At 43.8% G+C, this 26,329-nt stretch overlaps 2 protein-coding genes across 4 annotated transcripts in view; one reads left to right on the top strand and one right to left on the bottom strand.

The window, feature by feature from the left end:
- Positions 1–22,128, bottom strand: part of GVQW3 (GVQW motif containing 3) — a 43,319-nt gene extending 21,191 nt beyond the window's left edge. The window contains exon 1 of one of the 3 annotated variants that reach the window (XM_032166963.2): positions 21,161–22,128. In XM_032166963.2, the coding sequence (XP_032022854.1) occupies positions 21,161–21,625 (465 nt within the window). In that variant the 5' untranslated portion in view covers positions 21,626–22,128. The remainder of the gene's footprint in view (positions 1–21,160) is intronic. The other 2 variants (XM_032166962.2, XM_058424522.1) reach the window with 2 other exon arrangements.
- Positions 22,129–22,319: 191 nt separating this feature from the next.
- The window catches only part of THAP12 (THAP domain containing 12), a 31,194-nt gene continuing 27,184 nt past the window's right edge, over positions 22,320–26,329 (top strand). The window contains exon 1 of the mRNA XM_032166961.2: positions 22,320–22,704. Within this exon, the coding sequence (XP_032022852.1) occupies positions 22,616–22,704 (89 nt within the window). The 5' untranslated portion in view covers positions 22,320–22,615. The remainder of the gene's footprint in view (positions 22,705–26,329) is intronic.

Below are 26,329 nucleotides of genomic sequence, written 5' to 3'. Positions count from 1 at the left end.
GCACTTTGGGAGGCAGAGGCGGGCGGATCATGAGGTCAGGAGTTCCAGACCAGCTTGACCAACATGGTAAAACCCTGTCTCTACTAAAAATACAAAAATTAGCCGGGCGTGGTGGTGTGCACCTGTAATCCCAGCTATTCAGGAGGCTGAGACAGGAGAATTGCTTGAACCCGGGAGGTGGAGGTTGCAATGAGCCAAGATTGTGCCACTGTACTCCAGCCTGGGTAACAGAGTAAGACTCTGTCTCCAAAATAAATAAATAAACAAACAAACAAATAAATAAATGTCTACCTCCAGCCTAGGCAGCATGACAAAATTCTATCTCTACAAAAAAATACAAAAATTAGTCGGGTGTGGTGGTGTGTGCCTGTAGTCCCAACTACTGGGGAGGTCTGAGGCTGGAGGATCAATTGAGCCTGGGTGATTGCACCACTGCACTCCAGCTGAGGTGACAGAATGATACCCTTTCTCAAAAAAAAAATTAAATTATATTAAGAAAAATAAGCGTCTACTTGACAGAATTATTGTTTCTCATCTGGCAACTTCCAGAAACATGATCAGTTACACTAATGAAGATGGGTCTCACGTCGCACTCCTTGCTATAGACACATGGAGGTGCTGGATGAATTATAATGCAAATCTTTTTTTTTTTTTTTGAGACAGAGTCTTGCTCTGTCATCCAGGGTGGAGTGCAGGGGCACAATCAGGACTCACTGCAACCTCTGCCTCCTGGGTTCAAGTGATTCTCCTGGCTCAGCCTCCCGAGTAGCTAAGATTACTAGCACGCACCACCACACCTGGCTAATTTTTGTATTTTTAGTAGAGACAGGGCTTCACCATGTTGCCCAGGCTGGTCTTGAACTCCTAACCACAAGTGATCCACACACCTCAGCCTCCCAAAGTGCTGGGATTACAGGTGTGAGCCACCATGCCCAGCCTAAAAATGTTATTTTTTATCGCTAAATTTGAAAAATATAAAGAGAAATTTCTAGACATCAGAAATGAAAAAGGAGCTCAAAGGCAGGACAGGGTACAGCCAGTGCCTAGGCAACACACAGGGACCTCAGACTTAGCTGTAGATCCAGAGGGCTGTGGGCTAGGGTTTCACTGCACACTAAGGAGTAGGAGATAGGGCTTAAGTTTCTGCCAGGTGAGCAAGTTGGAACTGAGATAAAGCCCTGAGATTGGAAGCTGGGTTTCTTCCATGAAAAGGAGACTGGAAAAGCTGTACCCTGGTGTTAGAGAAGTTGCGAGAAAGATTGATCTTTGAAGAGGCTGTGGGTGGGGTAATAAATAGCATTTACAAAAAATAGAAACCCCAGTCTCTGCCACATGCAAGATGGGGAGTTTGAATTTACTCTACCTTTAGATGCAGGCACCCATTGAGATAAATTCTTTCTTTTCTTTTCTTTTTTTTTTTTTTTTTTTTGAGATAGTTTCGTTCTTGTCACTCAGGCTGGAGTGCAATGGTGCAATCTCAGCTCACTGCTACCTACGCCTCCCAGGTTCAAGCCGTTCTCCTGCCTCAGCCTCATGAGTAGCTAGGATTACAGGCGTGTGCCACCACGCCTGGCTAGTTTTTGTATTTTTAGTTGAGACGTGGTTTCACCATTTGGCCAGGCTGGTCTCAAACTCCTGACCTCAGGTGATCTGCCCGCCTCAGCCTCCCAAAGTGCTGGGATTACAGGCGTGAGCCATTGCTCCCAGCAAGATAAATTAACAGAAAAATTGGTCCAGATCATTAAAATTCATAGGTTAGGAGGGAGCAAGACCCATTAAAACTCTTAGGTTTAGGCTGAAGCAAATCAAAATAGCTCGATATGGACGCTTGACAAATTTATTAGAAAAAAAATATCCTGAGGAAAATAATCTCAGAAAGTAATAAATCACATGAGGAAAAAAAATATCAAAATAGAGAGTCAACAAACAAAACAAACTAGAGATATGAAGGGTAAAAATGGAACCACCCGAAAGAGACTATGAAGTAAGGATGATTAAAATAGAGAGATAAGAAAGTGTAGAAGTCTGGTCAGGCGCAGTGGCTCATGCCTGTAATTATAGCACTTTGGGAGGCTGAGGTGGGCAGATTGCTTGAGCCCAGGAGTTCAAGAGCAGCCTGGGCAACATAGTGAAACCCTGTCTCAAAAAAAAGAGAAAATATATATATATAAAAAAAGAGAAGCCATAATAAAGGAACAGAATAGTATGGAGGAGACAGAGTTGGGAAATTTGAAAAAGAACCATATAGAACTTCCAGAAATAAAAACATAGTTACTAAAATTAAAGACCCAAAGATGAGTTAACCTACATATTCGAGCTAGCTGAAGAGGGAATCTGAAGAAACATTTTGAGGACGTGACCCCAAATGGAGTAAAGAGAGATAAAGAGAGAAAACCCGAACAAGAATCTAAGAGAAATGAAGAATAAAAAGAGAGAGCCAAACAGATGTCTCATAGGAGTTCCAGAAAGATTTAACAGAGGGGCCAGGCACAGTGGCTTATGCCTGTAATCCCAGCACTTTGGGAGGCTAAGGTGGGCGGATCACCTGAGGTCAGGAGTTCGAGACCAGTCTGGCCAAATGGTGAAACTCCGGCTCTACTAAAAATACAAAAATTAGCCAGGCGTGGTGGCACGCGCCTGTAATCCCAGCTACTTGAGAAGCTAAGGCAAGAGAATTGCTTGAACCCAGGAGGCGGAGGTTGAAGTGAACTGAGATTGCACCATTGCACTCCAGCCTGGGCGACAAAAGTGAGACTCCATCTCAAAAAAAAAAAAAAAAAGGCGGAGGGCGGGGCCGGGCAGGGTGACTCACACCTGTAATCCCAGCACTTTGGGAGGCTAAGGCAGGTGGGTTACCTGAAGTCAGGAGTTCAGGACCAGCCTGACCAACATGGTGAAACTGTCTGTACTAAAAAATACAAAAATTAGCTGGGCGTGGTGGCAGGCACCTGTAATCCCAGCTACTCGGGAGGCTGAGACAGGAGAATTGCTTGAACCTGGGAGGCGGAGGTGGCAGTGAGCAGAGATCGCACCAATGCACTCCAGCCTGGGTGACAAGAGCGAAACTCCATCTCAAAAAAGTAAAAAAAAAAAGAAAGAAAGATTTAACAGAGGGAATGGTGGAAAATCATTATTTAAAATATTATGGGGTTCTTCAGAGAAACAGGAAACAGAACCAACAAGATCCTTGTGTGTGTGTGTGTGTGTGTGTGTGTGTGTGTGTGTGTGTGTACAGAGAGAGAGAGATTTATTATAAGGAATTGGCTTATGCAATTATGGAGGCTGAGAAGTTCCAAGATCTGTACCTGGCAAGCTGTAGACCCAGGAGAGCCAACAGTGACTTTCCAGCCTGAGTCCAGAGGCCTGAGGAAAAGGAGAGCCAATGGTATAAGTTCCAGTTCAAAATCCTGCAATCTTGAGACCCAAAAAAAAGAGCTGATGTTTCAGTTTGAGTCTGGAGGCAGGAAAAGACTGATGTCCCAGCAGCCAGGCAGGAGGAGTTTGCTCTTACTTGCGGGAGAGTCAGCCTTTTTGTTCCATCCAGGCCTTCAACAATTGAATGAGGCCCACTCGCATTATTAGAAAGGGCAGTCTGCTTTCCTCAGTCTATTGATTCAAATGTTAACGCATCCAGAAACACCCTCCCAGACACACCCAGAATAATTGTGTGACCAAACATCTGGGCACCCCGTGGCCCGGTCAAATTGACAAATAAAATTAACCATCATGAATTACTGATAATTTCCCAAAACTGGAGAAACATACCAAGACAGTAAATAAACAGTCCAGGCACAGTGGCTCACGCCTGTAATCCCAGCACTTTGGGAGGCCGAGGTGGGTGGATCATTTGAGGTCAGGAGTTGGAGATCAGCCTGGCCAACATGGTGAAACCCCATCTCTACTAGAAATACAAAAATTAGCCAGGCAGTGGTAGTGCACGCCTGTAATCCCAATTACTAGGGAGGCTGAGGCAGAAGAATCCCTTGAACCTGGGAGGTAGAGGTTGCAGTGAGCTGAGATCGTGCCACTGCACTACAGCCTGGGCAACAGAGTGAGACCGTGTCTCAAGTAAAATAAAATAAAATAATAAAATAAATAAAATAAAATAAAATAAAATATAAAATAAATTATAAAATAAAATAAAATACAATACAATTACATGACTAGTCACATACTGATGAAACTGCAAAACCATAAGGCAAATATAAAAGTCTGCAGTGACAAGGGACAGATTATCAAAAGGAATGTTAACTACAATGAAATCAGCTTTCTCATCAGCAAAAATGGGAACCAGGAGAACCAGGAGACAGTAGGATATCTTCAAAGTGTGCACAAAAAATAAATCTCAAACCAGAATCCTATACACAGTCAAATTAGTAAGCGACAGCCAAACTTTCAGACATTTTCTGATGAACAAAGACAGTTAGTTTACCTCACAGAAACCTGCTGAAAGTATTTTAATACATTAATAGATATACTTCTATAAGAAAATTGAATTCAGGCTGGGCATGGTGGCTCACACCTATAATCCTAGCACTTCCGGAGGCTGAGGTGGGAGGATCGCTTGAAGCCAGACATTCAAGACCAACCTGGCCAACATAGCAAGACCAACTCCATAAAAAAACAATTTTTTTTTTAGAGAAAATTGAGGCCAGACACAGTGGCTCACACCTGTAATCCCAGCACTTTGGGAGGCCGCAGCAGGCGGATCACCTGAGATCAGGGGTTCGAGACCACCCTGGCCAACATGGTGAAATCTCGTCTCTACTAAAAATACAAAAAATTAGCTGGCGTGGTGGCATGCACCTGTAGTCCCAGATACTCAGGAGGCTAAGGTATGAGAATCACTTAAGCCCTGGAGGCAGAGGTTGCAGTGAGCTGAGATTGTGCCACTGCACTCTAGCTTGGCAGCTTGGGCTACAAAGTGAGACTCTGTCTCAAAAGAAAATTGAATCCAGAAAGAAGTAACATGTAAGGTGTGGGATACAAGTGAGGCACTGAAGCTAGCTCTCATCAGCCCAGATAGCAGACTATTAAAACTTTCAGGAATTTTGAGAATTGGTTGTTACACAGTCATTTTCTTTTTTTCTTTTTTTGAGACAGAGTCTCACTCTATTACCCAGGCTAGAGTGCAGTGGTGCCATCTTGGCTCACTACAACCTCTGCCTTCTGGGTTCAAGGGATTCTCGTACCTCAGCCTCCCGAGTAGCTGGGACTACAGGCATGGGCCACCACGCCAGGGTACTTTTCATACTTTTGTAGAGATGGGGTTTCACCATGTTGGCCAGGCTGGTCTCAAAACTCCTGACCTCAGATGATCCACCCACCTCAGCCTCCCAAAGTGCTGGGATTACAGGCATAAGCCACTGCATCTGGCCCATTTTCAAAAATTAAATTATGTAAACTTACAATTAAATGAATCACTTTAAATATAAAGGTCAAAAATCCTCACAATGCATCCCTTCTTAATTATTTTAGCACATTGTGCTATCATCCATGCAACTTTTATTTCTATCTCCTGTGTTTATACAGTAGACATACTATAGAATGGTGTACTACTCTGCATCTGTTCCCAATTCTACATTAAATGATGACACATTGGTAATTTGAATATTTACACTCTAGAAATTAACAAGTGTTACAAATCAGAGATCCCCAACCCTACCAAGTGAAAACTGGTGTTAAATATTTACCAGCATACCAATGAATACAAGAAATAATGAATTACTTATGAATACCACTCCTAGGTGTATACCCAAGGGAATTAAAAACATACGTTCACAAAAAACTTGTACATGAACATTCATAGCAGTATTCTGCATAATAGCCAGAAGCTGAAAACAACCTAAATGTCCATCAACTGATAAATAAATAGAATGTGGTAGATTCACACAATGGAATGTTATTCAGCCATAAAAAGGAATGAAGGGGCTAAGTGCGGTGGCTCATGCCTGTAATCCCAGCACTTTGCGAGGCTGAAATGGGCAGATCACGAGGTCAAGACCATCCTGGCCAACATGGCGAAACCCTGTCTCTACTAAAAATACAAAAATTAGCTGGGCGTGGTGGTGCGCACCTGTAGTCCCAGCTACTCGGGAGGCTAAGGCAGAAGAATCGCTTGAACCCTGGAGGTGGAGGTTGTGGTGAGCTGAGATCACCATTGCACTCCAGCATGGGCAACGAGCGAAACTCCATCTCAAAAGAAAAAAAAAAGGAATGAAGGACTGACCCATGCTCTAACATGGATGAACCTTAAAAACATTAGGCTAAGTGAAAGAAGCCAGACATAAAAGGCTAAATATTATTATTCCATTTATATGAAATCTCCAAAATAGGCAAATCCATAAAGACAGAAAGTATATGAGTGGTTGCCAGGGGATTAAAGAAAATGAGGAAACTGTTAATGGGTAGGGGGTTTCCTTTTGGAATGCTGTAACCTTTCTAAAATTAGTGGCGATGGTTCTACAATTTTGTAAATATACTAACGATTTTATTGGATATGAATTATATTTCAGTAAAAAGAGAGAAAGATAGGCAACGAAACCGGCATGCAGGTTTATAAATCTAAATAAACACTGGTTGTTAAAACATCTAATTTGAGCCCAGGCATGGTGGCTCATGCCTGTAATCTCAGCACTTTAGGAGGCCAAGGTGGGATGATTGCTTGACCCCAGGAGTTTGAGACCAGCCTGGGCAACGTGATGAAACTCTATCCTTACAAAAAAAAATACAAAATTAGCTGGGTGTGGTGGCATGCACCTGCAGTCCCAGCTACCTGGGGGGCTGTGATGGGAGGATCCCTTGAGCCCGGGAAGCGTAGTTTGCAGTGAGCTGAGATCGTGCCACTGTACTCCAGCCTGGGCAACAGGAGTGAGACCCTGTCTCAAAAAAAAAAAAAAAAAAAAAAAAAAAAAAAAAAAAAATAATAATAATAATAATAGCAGCACAGAAACGTTAAAAGAATGGGAAAGTATACTAGGCAAATGCTAAGCAAAATAATGCAATATTGACAGATTTTAAGCCAAAAATAATTACTAGGGATAAAGAATCATATGATAATGATAATGATAAAAGGAAAAGTTCACCAGGAAGATATATCCCAGAATCTCTGAGTACCACCTGGCAACATTGCTTCCAAATATATGAAGCCCCCTCAAGTCTTCAGCATGCATGTAAGGAAACTACCAGAGGCCAGAGAAAGAACTACCTAAAAGGATTAGAAGGAACCATTTTTGGAGATCACACAGGTCCACTTCCTATTCCTAACATCTAGAGTGGCAAGACATATTTCATAAAGTTTCAGTGCCCTCAACACTGGGGTAAAATTAGCCTTAGACTAATATTACTCTGGTCTCATCTAACAAAGCTTAAAAGTAATAGCCAAAAGCTATTTCCAAAACTCAGTCAACTGAAACTGAGGGAGATGGGTAAAATTGGTAGATAAGGTCATTAAAACTATTATCACTGTATTCTATGTGATCAATATCCTAGTGAAAAAATTGAGCTTGTTAAGTAGAGACATGGAAGATATCAAAAAGACCCAAATTCCAGTAACAATACACTCACTGCCCATATCTTGCTTTCTAAACACCATTCTCCAATAAAAGGAACCAGGGCTAGAGAGAAATCGAGAATAGAGAAATGGCTGGTCACAGGTGTGGAGAGGCAAAAAACAAGATAATCTTGGAGCATATCGTAGTACCAGAAGGTAAGGACCTGCTAAGAAAAAACAAAAGGTTGGCAGCACATCAAAGAGACACGGAAGCCAACCTGAAAAAACATCCAATGGCCAAAGCTGGAACAACTTGAGCAACAAAATAAATAACACAGTATGAGATTATTACACAAAATATAAAACAAACATACATGAGTCCGAACATATCCATAGAGATAGAAAGTTGATTAATGGTTGCCGGGGCCAAGGATAAGAGAGAATGGAGAATGACTGCTTAATGAGTATAGGGTTTCCTTTTAGTGTGATGAAAATCTTCTGAACTAGATAGTGGTGATGGTTGCACAGCATTGTGAATGTACTAAATGCAAATGAGATGTACACTTTAAAGTGGTTAAAATGGTGAATTTTGTCATGTGAATTTTACCACAATAAAAAATTACCATAAAATCCCTTCTTTCATTCATCTATCAAACATTTATTGAGCAGTTCCAGGCAAGGTTTATTCTGGATTCAGGGAACATGGAAGAATCAGATGTGGGCTTAGCTTTTAGGAGGTCCTGGGCTGGTAGGGAAGAAAAACATCCTGCAAACGACAAAGTTCAGTTAAGTGTTACAGTTTTCTTGACGTCAGAATGTGCATTGCTACAATGAGATATCATCTCACCCCAGTTAAAATGGCTTTTATCCAAAAGATGGGCAATAACAAATGTTGGCAAGGATGCGGAGAAAAGGGAACCCTCATACACCGTTGATGGGAATGTAGATTGGTACATCCACTACAGAGAACAGTTTGAAGGTTCTGCAAAAAACTAAAAATAGAGCTACCATACAATCTAGTAATCCCATTCCTAGGTATATACCCAAAAGCAAGCAAATCAATATATCAAAGAGATACCTGCACTCCCATGTTTTTTGCAGCACTATTCACAATAGCCAAGATTTGGAAGCCACCCAAGTGTCTGTTAACAGACGAATAGATAAAGAAAATGTGGTACATATACACAATGGAGTGCTATTCAGTCATAAAAGAGAATGAGATCCTGTCATTTGCAACAACATGGATGGAACTGGAGGTCATTATGTTAAGTGAAATAAGCCAGGCACAGACAAACAAACCTCTCATGTTCTCACTTATTTGTGGGAGCTAACGTTAAAATAAATGAACTTATGGAGATAGAGAGTAGAATGATGGTTACCAGAGGCTGGGAAGGATAGTGGAGGGTGGGGTGGGGGGAAAAGGGGATGGTTAATGGGTGCCAAAAAATAGTTAGAAAGAATGGATAAGATCAAATATTTGATAGCACAGCAGGGTGACTACAGTCATAATAATGTAATTGTACATTTAAAAATAACTAAAGGAAGGCTGGGCTTGGTGGCTCACGCCTGTAATCACACTTTGGGAGGCCAAGGCAGGCAGATCACCTGAGGTCACGAGTTCAAAACCAGCCTGGTCAACATGGTGAAACCTTGTCTCTATTAAAAACACAAAACTTGGCCAGGTGTGGTGGCGTGCACCTGTAATGCCAGCTACTCAGGAGGCTGAAGCACAAAAATCGCTTGAACCCAAGAGGTGGAGGCTGCAGTGAGCCAAGATGGCACCATTGCACTCCAGCCTGGGTGACAGAGCAAGACTCCTCTCAAAAAAAAAAAAAATAATAATAATAATAACTAAGAGTATAATTGGACTGTTTGTAACACAAAGGATGAATGCTTGAGGTGATGGATACCCCATTTACCCTGATGTGATTACTACACATTGTATACCTGTATCAAAATATCCAATATACTCCATAAATATATATATACCTGCCATGTATCCACAAAAGCTAAAGCTAAAAAAAAAAATTAAAGAATGTGCATTTTACATGGTGGTAGGGGAGGGTGGCTGCTTCACTGAGTGGGTTGGTGGGTGGTGGGGGAGAACAGCAATGGTGAGGCTGAGGCTTGAGTCCAAAAGGGGAGTTTGCCAGGTGGATGGCAGCAGAGAGGGATTCCAGGCACAAAGTGGGGCATGATTGAGCAAGCTCAAAAAGTTGGTATCCAGAAGTCTCCAATTTTCAGCAAACTCCAGGCCAAATAGCACAGGAGCAGTGTAGGGGATGGTCTTCAGACAGTGAGGTGAGAGGTGGGTGACCACCCGTGTCCAGTTGCAGTAGGTGACAATAAGAGATGTTAGGGAAATCACATGGCCTGCCAGGATGTCAGGGTCAAAGAAAGCATGATTCCAAGATTGGGCCACTGGGTGGGTGGTAGATACTGCCCATCCCTAAGGTGAGCCTACAGGAACATTCTGTTCAGAGGAGGTCAAAGTAGAATAAAATATACAGTCCCCTAATTGTATCCCCTTATACTACACCCATTACCTCATTTTATGTATTCTACAATTTTTAATTTTTTTATTTATGCATTGGAAACCAACTTCCCTTTTCCTTGGACTTCCTGTTTTCATGTTTGAAATATATGTTACTATGGAAATGTCATGGCACAGTATAGTGGCATTTATAAGTGAAGTGTAAAGAATTTTCAGAACATCTAGAAACATAAGACTGGGGTTTAGGGAAGTAAGTCCTAATTACGTGATAGCATTCATGACTTCAGACACTGTGTCATGAATATAAGCATACTCAGAAATTTGAGACAGCACAGAGGAGATAGTTGAGAGCTTTATTAGGATTTATGTGCCCAGATTTTTAAAAACGTATATGAGAAATATTAAAAACACAAAACATAACACACTACTTGGGAAGAACATCTGGAAAAAAATGGATGACAGAATGCCAACATTTACTTATGAATACAGAGCTCTGGAAGGACCAGGGGACCTGGACACCCCAGAGAAATTTGGTAAAACCCTCTGCACCACTTTCTATGCTATAAATATGTTCCTTAAAAATTGTATGTAAATCAACTGTTGGTAAATCATTTGTTAAATGCAAGGGTGAGCATGATTTTAAAGATATCATAAGAATGTACATTTTAGTAAAGGAAATAATTACTGATGGAGTAATAGAAAAAACTCACGGACTGAGCGAAGTTCAAAGTCCTTCATTACTATCCTGGCTCTGCCACCAACTAAATGTGTGATTCAAGAAAATCACCCAACCTCCCTGGGCCAATTCCCTCATTGAGTTTGGGTTGTAATTCTGAATTTTCACTTATTAGGTTCTTAATGCAAGGTACAGGGGTACTGGCCCGCAGCCTCAAGTCCAGTTTCTTCTGAGAGGTAATATTACACACTAAATCCTTGTGGACAGAGCTCCAGGCTCTCTTACATAAGAAGAGCTACAGTTACCATCGTTCTGTGTTTTCCTTCTTTACAGTCCACTGTCTCTTTTTCACAATCACCCTCAGTTGATGATTACAACTTTTTGTTTCAATTCTTTACAAAAGTTTGTTCCTTAGCTCTGTCCTCTGGGAAAAATTGACAATCTAAGGTAGGAACCCTTTCTTGGGGCTCCTCTCCACCTCTGGCCCTTTCCCTAACCCACAAAGCTGGGCACTGCCCAAAGACAAGGGCTATACTCTGTGCCTAGTGCAGGCCCAGGCTTGAAGAAGGAGTTCAGTAAATGACTGTTCACTGTTTTTTTTTGTTTTTTTTTTTGAGACAGAGTCTCACTCTGTCACCTGGCCTGGAGTGCAATGGCATGATCTCAGCTCACTGCAACCTCCACCTTCCAGGTCCAAGTGATTCTCCTGCCTCAGCCTCCTAAGTAGCTGGGATTACAGGTGTGCACCACCACGACCGGCTAATTTTTGTATTTTTAGTAGAGATGGGGTTTTACCATGTTGGCCAGGTTGGTCTCGAACTCCTTACCTCAAGTGATCTGCCTGCCTCAGCCTCCCAAAGTGGTGGGATTACAGGTATGAGCCACCACACCCAGCCTGGCTGGATGTTTTTGAAGGAGGAAGCTGAGGCAAGCAGATGGGTCTGATGAAAGACCCGAACTCTAGGAGTGGACTTCTGGCTGCTTCTTTAAACATTTCTAAACTTTCCAAATTTTCTATAATGGACAAAAATATCAAAACTGCAAAGCATTAAACTCTCCTTTTCCTGGCTTTCTGTCAATGCCCTGGTCTCCCATAAATAATGCAGTAGGCAGTTTCCTTCTAATACTGCAAACTTTGCTCAGTGCTCCAGCGTTTGGCCCAGGACATAGGGCACACATCTTTTCTTTAAGAGAAACAGCCGTTTCGGTCTTCTAGACTGTTTTGCTTAAATAGCAATGACACTATGCATTTGTCTTTGTGGACTTAACACCTGCCATCCCACCCCAGGCAAGGACTCCTGCCAACTGGCTGCAGAAAAGGTCATTTATCAACAGTGTTTAGGCACCACCTTGATTAATCTGCCATATAGGAAGTACAAAACACCACTGTAAGAATTCTTTTGTCTTCTTAAGCAAAAACAGGTTTACGCCTTAACTGGCAAGAGATAGAAAGCAATGAGTCAGGCTTCTTGCCGACTACCACCATGTTGTAGGGTAATTCCGGAGCTGTTGGGAAGCCTCAAGAAACAGAAGAAATTATTCTCTACTGAGCACGTACTCCATGCCAGGTGTTGTGCTGTGTGCCTCATATACACTGTTTAACGTAAGCCTCACATCTAATAATCACTATCTAACAGATATTTTTACTAATTTATCTTTTTTTTTTTTTTTTTTTTTTTTTTTTTTTTGAGACGGAGTCTCGCTCTGTCACCCAGGCTGGAGTGCAGTGGCGCACTCTCAGCTCACTACAAGCTCCACCTCCTGGGTTCACGCCATTCTCCTGCCTCAGCCTCCCAAGTAGCTGGGACTACAGGCACCCGCCACCACGCCCAGCTAATTTTTTTTGTATTTTTTTAGTAGAGATGGGGTTTCACCGTGGTCTTGATCTCCTGACCTCATGATCCGCCCGCCTTGGCCTCCCAAAGTGCTGGGATTACAGGCGTGAGCCACCGTGCCCGGCCTACTAATTTATCTTATTTCTTGTCTGTCTCCCTCACTGAAACGTGTGCTCAAGAGGAGGAACATTTCTTGGGGTCTTGTTTATTGTATCTAGAACAGCATCATAGATAAGCACTCAATAAATATTGTTGAAATGAACAAAATGAACAACTCCATGAGATAGATGGCATTATTTCCCTTTTACAGATGAATTAACTGACAACCTTAGAGGGTACAAATGAACTGCCCAAAGTTACATAGCTAGTTAAGAAGCCAGAACTGAAACCCAAGCCTCACTCATTCATTCTATAGACCAGAGGACTTATACTTAGATCTTAAAGAACTCTTTCAGCTTGGCAATTATATGAGCTATAGGCCTATAAAATATGTATTTACCTTGTGTACTCATTTGGAGGTTTAAAATTTCACTGAGGAGACATTTAACATTTTTTTAATAATCATTTTACTAAAGCAAAGATTAAGTACACATTTTCCCAACATAACAATTTCATCTATGGATAGGCATTAGCTACATGATTTTTCATTTTAAAACCCCACAATGATTATTTTTCAGACATAAATAAAAAATACACTGGTTCTAGATGCCAACAAAATCACATTTGCAAACCTTAAGAGTTTGGTAAGTTACAACATTAAGATGACTAATGGTATGTGTGCAGTATTCTCAGTATAGAATACCCAAAATTCCAGTGTACATCTGTGTTGCTTGAGTGTCCCAGTATGAGAAGAGGTAGACTTGGCACATCGAAAGCCACTGCTATACTAAAGAATCATACGAAGTCTCAGGGATTCTTCAGAGAATCAGCTATTATAAAATCCATCTCGAGAATTCATTTTGTGTGAGAATGTGAGAATGAAATGCAAAGGAGGTTAATTTTACCCAGGAGAGCATTCATATCCTTTTCCACTTGTCAGAATATACTTGATTCATAAGTGGTCTTTTACCTACCTACGACTACATCACAAGAGCATGCCACCCACGGTGTCTTCCCTTAACACTTTGTGTTTTGTAGGGATTATGGTCACATAGTCACACGGTCCCTTCTCCTCCTGGGCAGGTCCTTTTCCCTTCTGTCCCAGCCTTGCTGCCAACACAAGATCATACAGCCTCTGTGTCCACCCAGCCAGTTAATTGTTCATGGACCAAACTAGTGATCTGGCCTCAGTCTCTCCACTGCCAGCTCTAGATGCTATTGATTTTTACTGATAATACAAGTAGTAATACACTGGAGAAATTTTTTTAAAGCATAAAACCAGGAAAACCTATAATTCAACTACCCAGAGTTTGCATATCCTCTGTCTTTTTAAAAGACATTTTTTGGATTTATACATACAATTTTGTATATCACTCTTTTCACTTAACACTATAAGCACTTTGCCATGCTGTCAAATACTCTTCAGAAACATAAATTATAATGATGGCACAACAGTCTACTGGATAGTCATACTGTAATTTACTTAACTAATTTTCTACTGTTGGACTTTAAGATTGTTAAGCATTGATTTTGCCCACATTTTAGACTATTTCTTTAGGATAGATTCCCAGAAGTGGAATTGGAGGATCAGAGGATCTAAACATTTTTAAAGCTCCTGATAGATATTGCCAAATTGCTTTTCAGAAAACCACTGCCAGTCTACACTTCCAACATTGCCAGTGTGTTTTTCTACCAATATAGATCTGTCTAAAGGATAATAAAAGTTAAATGAAACACGCAGTCCTCAAATTATTAATGCAGCTGGAGAGGCATCAAAACCAGAGTACAAAGGCATGTGGCAACGGTCATACCTAATTCCAGGTATGCAGTTAACAATGGGTTAGTGTGCCCACACGGAACAGAAAGTTTGCAAGAGTGAAGAGTAATATAATTAGATTTCAGACCATCTAATCCACGGCCTGTGTCTATTTTGTCCACTGCTGTATCCCGACACACAAGATAGCATCTGGCACGTACAGCCACTCAATAAAAATTTGTTGAGTGAATTAACACAGAATCTTCTTTCAGATGCAATCTTTCAGCAGCTGTAGGGTTTAGTTACTCCTGAACTCATAGGAAACATGACTGGCTGGATCAGACACTGTTGTAACGGTCTGTTCAATGCTGAGATTCTACCACAACTTTGGAAAATCAGTTTAAATAAAGGTGACACAATAAAGAGCTCTCTAGGGGAAAAGACAAATACACTTACCTAAAAGGACACATCTCAGCACCAGTTGCAAGGTGCAAATACACATATGTATCTGTAATACATATATATATTTGCAAGCATGCAAAAAATACATTTCAGTGAGTTTTGTCAGCTCCATAGTACACACTTTAATAGGTGGTAACATAAGCTTATTCAAATGCTACCCATGGTCAAATCATTTTTGGGACTACCTTCAGTTCATTCTATTATTGTTGGTTGCAGCTTGGCATCAGTTTCAGTGTTGCCAACACTGGTTTTGATATTTTACATGGGAATAATATAGGTGGTTTTATAATATCATTTTTAGTCAAAAACAGCATAAAATTTATTTTGTGAACCAGAATGTTTCAAGGTAAAATAGCCAATCATTCAGCTTTAGTTTACTCTCCTGGCTCCACAGATTCCCTCCAATATTCCACAATTTTTTTTGTTTGAGACAGGGTCTCACTCTGTTGCCCAGGCTGTAGTGCAGTAGCACGATCATGGCTCACTGCAGCCTGGACCTCCTGGGCTCAAGTGATCCTCCTGCCTCAGCCCTGCAAGTAGCTGGGACTACAGCCACGTGCCACCATGCCAGGCTAATTTTTGTATTTTTTTGTAAAGACAGGGGTTCACCATGTTGGCCCAGGTTGGTCTCTAACTTCTGGCCTCAAGCAATCTGCCTGCCTCCGCCTCCCAAAGTGCTAGGATTACAGACATGAGCCCTCATGCCTGGCCCACAATTTCTACAAATAAATTGTCAGACACTGCCAGATCAATGTGGCATTAATAATGTTATTGATGGAAAATAATCATCTGTCATTTTTATATACACACTTTATATACACTAGACTGGGGGTTATATCAATTATAGCCCATGGGCCAAATCTGTCCTGCCATCTGTTTTTCTATGGCCTAAAAGCTAAGAATGTCTAACTTTTTTTTTTTTTTTTGAGATGGAGTTTCGCTCTGTTGCCCAGGCTGGAGTAGTGGTGAGATCTTAGATCACTGCAGCCTCCCGGGTTCAAGCGATTCTCCTGCCTCAGCCTCTCAGGTAGCTGGGATTACAGACACACACCACCACGCCCAGCTAATTTTTATATTTTTAGTAGAGACGAGGTTTCACCATGTTAGCCAAGCTGGTCTCGAACTCCTGACCTCAGGTGATCCACCCGCCTCGGCCTCCCAAAGTGCTGGGATTACAGGTCTGAGCCACCGTGCCCGGCCTCTTTTTAACATTTTTCAATGGTTTAAAAAAATCAAAATAGTATTTTATAAAAACTATATAAAATTCAAATTCTAGTATCCATTTATAGTTTTTTTTTTTTTTTTTTGAGACGGAGTCTCGCTCTGTCGCCCAGGCTGGAGTGCAGTGGCGCAATCTCGGCTCACTGCAAGCTCCGCCTCCCGGGTTCACGCCATTCTCCCGCCTCAGCCTTCTGAGTAGCAGGGACTACAGGCGACCGCCACTGCGCCCAGCTAATTTTTTGTATTTTTAGTAGAGACGGGGTTTCACCATGGTCTCGATCTCCTGACCTCGTGATCTGCCCGCCTCGGCCTCCCAAAGTGCTGGGATTACAGGCATGAGCCACCGCGCCCAACTATGAAGTTTTATTGGAACACAGCTGTGCTCATCTGTTTCTATATTAACTATGTCTTCTTTTGCACTAAAATATTTAGTGGCAAAAGAGACCATATGGCCCATAAAGACTCCTTTACAGAAGTCCGTTGACCACTGGACTATGCCCAAGTGAGTCCTTGGAGGGGACCCACTGGAGCTCCCCACTATAGATTTTTTGTTTCTGGATATTAATACTGGGAAAGGGGTGATTCAACTAGGGTAGTATTTGCAAGGATCTGATAAGGGAGACACTGTAGAACATAAATACATGATGGTTACCTCAGAAAAGATATAAACGCCTGGTAAAATCTGGGTGGGCTGACTGAAGAAGAAGCAATTGGAGAATGCAGGGTAACATACACAATTTAGCAGCAAAGGTGGGCTCTCATTGAGTCACATGGGACACCGCTGAGACCCAGTCCCAAAGAGCCTAGTGAAACTCGCTGGTGATGATATCTGAAAATGGCAGGGAGGCTGAGCAGCATTTGTAATGCAATGACAGACAATTCCCCATTAGTACCCCATTCCTTTATTAGGTGTCCCCAAGTCATTTAGCATCCAGATTGATCCAGGCATTTCCAAAGGCAAGTCTAGACTTTGACTAAAAAATTGATCTGAAAAAAAGGTTCTGGGAAGGAGGCCCCAGGTAAACATTCTTCCCCAAATGATAACATTTCAATGAGGACTCAGTGAGGATCAGAATTCAGAAGATGGCTGAACCCTCCACATGTTTTTCTAAGTCACAGATTTGGTGAACATTTTATTTTCTCTTTTTGATCATTACTAGTGGGGCAAATGAAGCAAGGTAGGGTGGGGTGATGGAAGGGGAGAATTGCATAAAATCAGTGTTAGGATGATCTGCCCCGGAAGGCATGTATTCCTCTTAGACTCTCAGCTGTGGCATAAAACATTCCATGTGGACTTTGAATTAGAATGAGCGTGGGGGCGGGGACAAAGATCAACCTGAAAGCCAAATGGAGTCTTTGACTGATAGTGTTAAGCTTGAGAAAGTTTGCAGATGGCCAGCTCTCCTACTGACATCCCACAGAAAGCCAGGCTTGATCTCTTGTGGTTAGGTGGAGCTTCTCCTGCCAGGGAAAATACAGTTGCTAGGAGAATGGGCTTTGGATGTTATAGCTCTGAAAAAGTTTCATGACTCTTGCTACTAGAGGTAACCATATTGCCTCCTTGAGAAACTGGTGACACTGGGTGCCTCTGGGGAGCACAATTGAGGGTGGCTAAGGTGCCCATGTCCTTTAGAAAAAACAAAATCAGCACATAATTCCCCCATGTCATCCCACCCTGCTTCTTTAAGATAGGAAGGAAACCTGGCGCCAAGGCTGGAGCAGACAATTTCCTTACTCAGCAGCTGAAGTGAGGAGCTGAAAGAAGGATCCAAAAAATCAGAGAGAAGAGTTGTAAGTTAAGTGGAAAACCATGACCCAAAGGTCAATACAAGGATCAGCACACCAAAGTGACCAAAAGCAGCTACTGAAGATGTGACCCAGGACCAGAAAACAAAGCAACAAGGAAAGAGAGGAGTAAGAGCAAACTGTGGAGAATAAACTGAGAGGTGTCTGAAAATAGTCAAGGACAAGAGCCTGGGGTGTGACAGACACATAGCTGAATGTGTGAGACTACGGAACCAGGAGCTCAAGAGGCCTAGGCAGCAAGGTGCAGCCCAGGGCAAAACGTGCATCAGCAATAAAACAGATTTGGTAGGTGGGCACATTAGGAGTACTCATATAAGAACTTTCCTATTTGGAGATGCCTAGATCATGCTCTACCCTTGGGTTTAGAGATTCTGAGCAGCCAAATGTGAATGGTTTGCTCTGGATAAGTCCTTTTCATTATAGCCAATTGGAACCATTTGAATTCACACTCCTAATTACCTGCTTCTGGTTGCTGTGTCTAAACCATGTCTGAATCAACATAGCTTCTGGTACTCTACACTTCACCATGGGTCTTGGTCCAGCATCATTGGCAGGGACACACCAGCCCTGTTCATAGGACTGGAATAAAATCCAGAAGTAAGTTGTCTCAGGACCTCTGTTTTATAACAGGTTAGAAACAACTCCTGTAGGTATGGTTGTGGGATCCTGGCCTGGGTCCAGGAGCATATAAATCTGCAACAATTACCACTAGCAAGGATTAATATGAGGTTCAGCAACAAAGCTGCAAGAACTAGTGGTGGGGACTTTGTTCCTAAAGTGCAGTGTCCCTGGTGTCAAGTGCTTGTGGGCAACCTAGAGTCGCATCTGATGTAGGAAGACTTAATGGTCCTGAAATGGAATGTCTAGAAACTGTTAAGGAGCTGGAGGTCTATAAGCTGCTGCCTGGTTTAAGAGTTTTCTTATATAGTATCTTCTCTTTGTGGGACAAGGTCTAGCTTTCAAGGTGCCTCAAAACTAACAGGTGTTGACCCGGCGTGGTGGCTCACGCCTGTGATCCCAGCACTTTGGGATGCCGAGGTGGGTGGATCATCTGAGGTCAGAAGTTCAAGACCAGCCTGGCCAACATGGTGAAACCCCACCTCTACTAAAAATACAAAAAATAGCCGGGTGTAGCAGCCCTCACCTGTAATCCCAGCTACTCGGGAGGCTGAGGCAGGAGAAACATGTGAACCCGAGAGGCGGAGGTTGTAGTAAGCAGAGATCGTGCCACTGCACTCCAGCCTGGGTAGCAGAGCAAGACTCCGTCTCAAAAAACAAAACAAAACAAAAACAGGTGTTAATGAGGAACTTGTAATTTTTGGAGGTGAGTAGAGAAAGTGAAAGAACAGCACTAAAAGTAACTGTGATGAATGAGTGTTGTGCCTCTACTATCAGGCAGTATTGTTTAAGAGGAGCTGTTATATCTAAAAATCCTTGAGTAAAACAAAGACTGGCCAATTCTGTGAAATGCTATTACCAAACCCCTGCCCCCTGAATGTTTCCAGTCTATGTGGTATTACTTGGAACCCACTTGGGAAAAGTTCCATTCCATAAATCCTGGAAGAGGCAGGAAGAGAAGAGACAGAGTTTGAACTTGCAGAAACTGCTTGTTGGGGTCCAAATGGAAAATCAGATATCAAATTGGTTGTTACAAACCTATTCACAGACTCAGGGGAAGCAATTTAACAACAAGTGGCACAGAGTTGGAGGCTTAGGAGAGAAAGCAAATTATCCCAAATTGTTCATCTGCTACAACACCATTATCTTCCTCTTTAAACTTTGTTATTTTAGCCCATAGTGTCATCATTTTCTAATTCCTTTTTTTTTTTTTTTTGAGACAGAGTCTAGCTCTGTCGCCAGGTTGGAGTGCAGTGGCACAATCTCGGCTCACTGCAACCTCTGCCTTCTGGGTTCAAGAGATTCTCCTGCCTCAGCCTCCTGAGTAGTTGGGACTACCGGCGCGCACTACCATGCCCAGCTAATTTTTGTATTTTTAGTAGAGACGGGGTTTCACCATGTTGGCCAGGATGGTCTCGATCTCTTGACCTTGTGATCCGTCCACCTCAGCCTCCAAAAGTGCTGGGATTACAGGCATGATTCACCACACCTGGCCAGTGTCATTTTCTACTGATGCAGGTTGGAAGCCTCATGCTGTTCCACCTGCCCCGGAAGCTTTCCCTAATTTCACAGCCCCGTCTCACCCATCCTCATGGATCCAGTTCAAGAACCATCTCATCCATGAAGCCCATCAGCCCTTGGAGATCTTGTTCATAACTTCCACATTGTCAATGCCCAGCAGTGTTCTAAAAACAGCAAGTTCTCAAAACTATAAGCATTAGTTACTAAAACAGGCTGCTGTGTGGGAATCCGCATATAGGCAGCAGGCTCCCTTAATTCAGGGACTGGAGAGCCACCTGGTCTTCCTCCCTACACATCACAGCCTAGGCCTGGGTGCCCGGGTTTATATTTTCTAGCACCAGATCCTCCTCTTCCAACAGGGGTGATACCCAAATGAGTGGAGGTCCAAAGCATAGGACTAGAATGAAACAAACCCAGCTCTTCTGTGAGGTGTAGGCCTGTGAGAAGATCAGTATTGGTGGCCAATCCCTGATTCCTAAGGGGCGCCTACTGAGTCGTCTGGGCCAGATCAGCCCCTAGGCCCAGCACTGTTCAGTAGTACCAGCATACCACTACCTTCTGTACCATACCTCAGGCCCTGACTGCGAAGCAGGCTGAAACTGTAAGCCTTCTTTTGGGGTCCTCCCAGAAAAGCATGCCTCCCTGGGCACAGAGATACAGATTCCAGGAGATTCTGTTCCTCTCTTCTCACTGGCATGATCCTCTGAAGCAGAATGTTGAGAACAAAGGAACAGGACAGCCACAATGAGCTAAGGTCTGGGCAGAGAAGAAATCCAAACTTGTTGAGCAAAAGAAATCAAGAACAAGCAAATACCAGAAGGGAACAGCCAAAAGTTTTTCAAAGTTATGGAGAACAGCAAGGAAAATGGTCCAAGAGTCCAGCAAAGAGTAATGAGGAGGGCCATGGCACATAGGGAGGAGTGGTGAAGACTGAAAAATAGGTGAGCAGCCAAAGAAGGTGCCTAACAGTGAGGCAGCATCCTAGTTCTGGTTCAGCTAACTCACATTCCTCTCACCATGGGGTGAACCAATTCTCAGCTACCCTGGGGGGAAGGCTTGTTGAAGATGACGCCTGCAGAAGCTGACTGGCAGGGTACTGGACTCTGGGATGGGATACCGGCAGGGGCATTTCCCCACCAGCTTCACCCTGGAGATAACTCCATGTTTCAGAACCTGTTACCTTTTTCCTCAAATATGAGCTATTTTTCCTAGTTTCCTTTGAAAGATCGGACCGAAAGTCAAGTTTTTGTGGTTTAGGCTCACCCTTCAAAACACCCGAAATAACTTTTGCAGAAATCTTCCTCATGTTCAAGTTTTCTTTCAAAATGAGCCTAACTGTTTCTTTGTCTAAATGTAACTCTTCAGCCATCATCCTTACGGTTAACTGCCTGTTTGAACAAACCAAGTCCTTGACCTTCTGGATATTGTCATCTGTTCGGTGGGTGACTGGACGCCCACTTCGGGCATCATCTCGAACATCTTCCCGACCTTCTTTAAACCTTTTGTGCCAGTCAAAAACTCTGGCCCTTGACATGACTTCATCCCCATAAGCTTCTTTTAAAAGATGGTGGGTCTCACTTGCAGACTTGTTCAATTTCACGCAAAATTTGATACTAATCCTTTGTTCTAAATAGCGGTCACTCATTCTGGCACTGAACAACACAGGAACGTTAACACGCCACGACTGTAAGGGAAAGACGGACAGATCAATCTTTATAGGGCTGCAGGTGTAATCATATCGCTATTCTTGCTCTTCTAGAAGCCAGACCGGGAAAGAGTAATTGCTTTTATGAATTTTTGTCCCTCAGCTTCCAGTCGAGGCTGGGGGGATCCCTTCTGGGAAGCCAACAGTCGCTGCAAAGCTGGGAAAAATTAAATCGCCTACAACCACGTCTGCATCAAACCAGTGCACGCACATCTGCCGAGTTTGCCAGTCACCAAGGTCGCTCCGATTCTGCGGCCCTTAAGGAGTATATGGCGAATTCTGCAAGAAAGGCCTAAGTGGTAGCAAATTAAGCAAGCAAGAAGAGATGCATCGGTGATGTAACGTGTAAGCTCGCCCTACATCTGCAGAAACCCGCGCACGCCAAACCTACCGGAGCAGCCCTGTTATCGCCTGCTCTAGCGTCCCGGGAGACAGGCGCGCATGCGCAATTCTCTCCCCCCCGCGGATTAGACCGTGCGCAGTCGCACTGCGGCAGCGCGCGCCAGGTCCCGCCTCCGCCTCGCCACACCCCGGCAGGCGCGCTACCTTGTGCGTGCCCGCCTGCTGAGAAGGCGGAAAGGAGGGGCGGGGGAGGAAGGCTGAGGGAAGAGAGGGCACCCCCGGGCGTCAGGGTGCATTGTGGGAAGGAGGCGGCAGCGTCTCGGGCGGGCGGGAGGTGCACCAGCGGCGGCGGCGGCGGTAAATCCTCCCGGCCGCTCACAGCACTGTGGAGCCGCGTCTCCAGCCCGGCCTCGGACCGCGGCACCCCTCCTGGCCCTCGCGGCTTCTAGCCCGCCCGCCCCTCCCCCGCGCGTCGGCCCTGCCGAGCCGGCCGGCCGGCCTGGCTCCCCTCCCCTGCCCCGACGGGCGGGCGGACTGCCCTGAGGAGGCGGGGAGGGGAGGGCTGGGTCGGCCGGCGGGCGGGCGACGATGCCGAACTTCTGCGCTGCACCCAACTGCACGCGGAAGAGCACGCAGTCCGACTTGGCCTTCTTCAGGTTCCCGCGGGACCCTGCCAGGTAAGCGGCGGCGCAGAGCGGGCGGCCCAGGCCCACCTTCGCGGTGAGCGCTGCCAGCCGCCGGACCCGGGCGGGCTCCCGGGCTGGCTGAGAGGGGCGCAGGAGGCGGGCGCAGCGCACTGCCGTCGACCCCAGCGTTGGACCGAGATGGGGAGCCGGCCCCGAGCCGTGGGCGGGCGGGCGTCCGGGGACCTCGGAGCACGTGCGCTGGTGGGGGCTCTGCGCGGAGGACACCACCCCAAACGCGAGGGAGCTGGGGCGGCGCGCGGACGCGGGATGCTGTGGATTCTCGCCGTGGCTCACTCGCTGTGTGACCTCGGGGGAGTCGCTTTCCTCTCTGGGCGTTAGTTTCCTTAGCTGTCAAAAGAGCAGGACTCTATGGTTGTGGCCGCTGGGGCCCTTCCCTCTCCTTGCCACCACTCCCGGGACAGTGTTTCTGTTTTGAGTCCCGCTACCTTCTTTCATCTCATCACAACTGCTTTCTCCTTCGGAGTTGTCGTTGCACGGTTCAGCGTTCATTTTCTGGCTGTCACCGTTACTCATTTTCTCACTTGGTTATTGTAGGGATAACAGAGAGTGTACGCGTGAGGACGTGGGAATTGGTATTGGAACCTCTTCCTTCGGATAACCCCCACACACTGACTTATATTTAGGGAATGATAGCATAGGGACTGTGTTTGAAAAGCCGAGATGTTTCATAGGCCTGTCTTGTTGGTTCATTCATTTAAAATCAATGCCTACTATGTGCCGAGCGCAAATGTTAGGTGCTGGGAGTTCATGGGTGAATAAGGGTGTCACTGCTTGCAGAAAGCTCTCAGTCCATTAAGGGAACAGGTACAGCAACGGGCGACTATAATTTATGTTATTTGTTAATTCAATTAATTATTGAAGGTCTACTTGTGTTTGGCATTGTTGTGAGCAGTGGGGGTTACAGATGAACAAATCGAAGTCCTTGCTTTCACGAAGATTACATTCTAATGGGGGGGGTAATAAATAAAATACGTAGTGTGTCGGATGCTGATAAATACTGTGGAGAAAAATAAACAAAGGTTAGAGGGTAGGGGAATAAGTAGTATCAAGGGATGCACAATTGGTATTTTAAATACAGTGGTTAGAGAAGGCCTCACTAAGAAGGTGAATTTGAGCAAAGACCAGGTGAAGGGGCCAGCCATGGAGATACCTTGGGCGGCAGCATTCCAAAGAAGGCAAAGACAGGGCAGCCAGGAGTCCTGGGAGAGAGGTGAGATGAGACCAGAAAGGTGTGTGTATGGTAGGGGCAAATTCTTTAGGTAGGACATTGTAGGTCTTGGAAGGCACTATGGTTTTTATTATGAGTGAAATAGGAAGTCATTGAAGGGTTTAGAGCAGAGACTTAAATTTTAACAGGATCAGTGGCTGCTCATTAGATTGTGGGGAGGCAAAGGTGAAAGCCGAAAGACCAGTTAAAAGGCTGTTGTAATAATCCAGATTAGAAGAGGAGGAGATGGTAAATTTGAGATATGGTTTGAAGGTGAAGCCAACAGGATTTGCTAATGGTTTGGAGGTAGATTGTAAAAGAAAAAGAGAACTCAAGGACGACTTCAAGATTTTAAAAATCTGTGTTGGCTAGGTTAGTCTTGAACTCCTGGCTTCAAGCAATCCACCTGTCTCGGTCTCCCAAAGTGCTAGAACAGGCTCTGAACCAGCGCACCCAGCCGACTTCAAGGTTTTTAACGTGAGCATTTGCTGAGATAGGGAAGACTGGGAAGCGCAGATTTGGTAGAGGAATACTAAAAGTTTGGGTTTGAGAGGCCTGATAGACATTCAAGAATAGATGTCTAGCTTGGGCATGGTGGCTCACACCTGTAATCCCAGCACTTTGGGAGGCCTAAGCAGGCAGATCACTTGAAGTCAGGAGTTCGAGACCAGCCTGGCCAACATAGAGAAACCCTGTCTCTATTTAAAAATACAAAAATTAGCTCAGCACAGTGGTGCGTTCCTGTCCAGCTACTCAGGAGGCCAAGACATGAGAATCGCTTGAACCTGGGAGGCAGAGGTTGCAGTGAGCCGAGATGGTGCCACTGCACTCCAGTCAGGGTGACAGAGCAAGACTCCGTCTCAAGAAAAAAAGAATAGATGGAAAAAAAAAAAAAAGAATAGATGTCTTTCTTCATACCATATACAGAAATGAACTCCAAATGGCCTATACTTTTGTTTAGATCAAAGGCCTAACTATAAGAGCCATATCATTAAACTTTTAGGAAAAAAATACAGGTAAATCTTCATGACTTTAGATTTGGCAGCACATTCTTGTTTGTTTTTTGTTTTTTTGAGACAGAGTCTCACTCTGTTGCCCAGGTTGGAGTGCAGTGGCACAGTCTCAGCTCACTGCAACCTCCGCCACTGATGTTCACAAACTATTCTACTCACTCAGCCTCCCAGGTAGCTGGGATTGCAGGCGCCCACCACCATGCCTGGCTAATTTTTGTATTTTTTTTTAGTTGAGACGGAGTTTCGCCATGTTGGCCAAGCTGGTCTCGAACTCCTGATCTCAGGTGATCTGCCCGCCTTGGCTTCTCCCAAAGTGCTGGGATTACAGGTGTGAGCCACTGTGCCTGGCTGGCACTACGTTCTTAGATATGACACCAAAATACATGCAGTAAAAAGAAAAATAGACTAATTGGACTTCATCAAAATTAAACTTTTGTGTGTCAAAGAACATTACCAAGAAAGTGAAAAGAATGGAAGAAGGTACTTGCAAATAATACATTTGATTAGGGTCTGGTATCCAGAATATATAAAGAACTCTTACAATTCAGCAACAAAAAGACAACCCAATTTTAAAATAGGCAAAGGACTTCTTTAAACAAAAGATATAAATGGCTAAAAAGCACATGAAAAGATGCTGAGCATCACTCGTTATTAGAGAAGTTAAAATCAAAACCACAAGTAGCAGTTAGATGTAGAATTACCGTGTGTCCCAGCAATTCCATTCCTAGGCGTATATCCAAAGAATTGCAAACTCATATTTAAAAAAACCAAATGTGCACACATTCATAGCAGCACTATTCGCAATAGTCAAAAGGTAGAAACAAGCCATGTTTATCAGTGCGTGAATGGATAAACAAAATGTATATCAATACAATGAAATATTAGCCATGAAAAGGAATGAAGTGCCAGTACATACTACGGTATGGGTGAACCTCAGAAACATGCTAAGTGAAAGAAGCCAGATACAAAAGCTTATATGTCGTATGATTCTATTATATTAAATATCCAGAATAAGTAAATCCATAGAGACAGAAAGCGTATCAGTGGTTGCCTGGGGCTGGGGGAAAGGGAGAGTGGGGAGCAACTGATTAATGGTTACAGGGTTTCCTTTTGAGGTGATGAAAATGTTTTAGAATTAGGTAGTGGTGATGGTTGCAGAACATGATGAATGTGTTAATTGCCATTAGTTTTTTACTTTAAAATGGTTAGTTTTATGTTATGAGAATTTCACCTTAAAGAAAATCAATGTCTTGAAGAGAGGATAGGATATACAAGTCTGAAATTCAGAGACTTTCAGACTGAAAATTGTAAATATGGGTGTTCTCAGTTTATAGAGGGTATTTAAAACCGTGGTACGGGTTAAGGTTATCTAAGG

The sequence above is a fragment of the Hylobates moloch genome, unplaced genomic scaffold, assembly GCF_009828535.3.
Source record: "Hylobates moloch isolate HMO894 unplaced genomic scaffold, HMol_V3 SCAFFOLD_11, whole genome shotgun sequence".
Taxonomy (NCBI): Eukaryota; Metazoa; Chordata; class Mammalia; order Primates; family Hylobatidae; genus Hylobates; species Hylobates moloch.
Note: the sequence above shows the minus strand (reverse complement) of the source record. Positions and strands in the feature narration are given on the sequence as shown.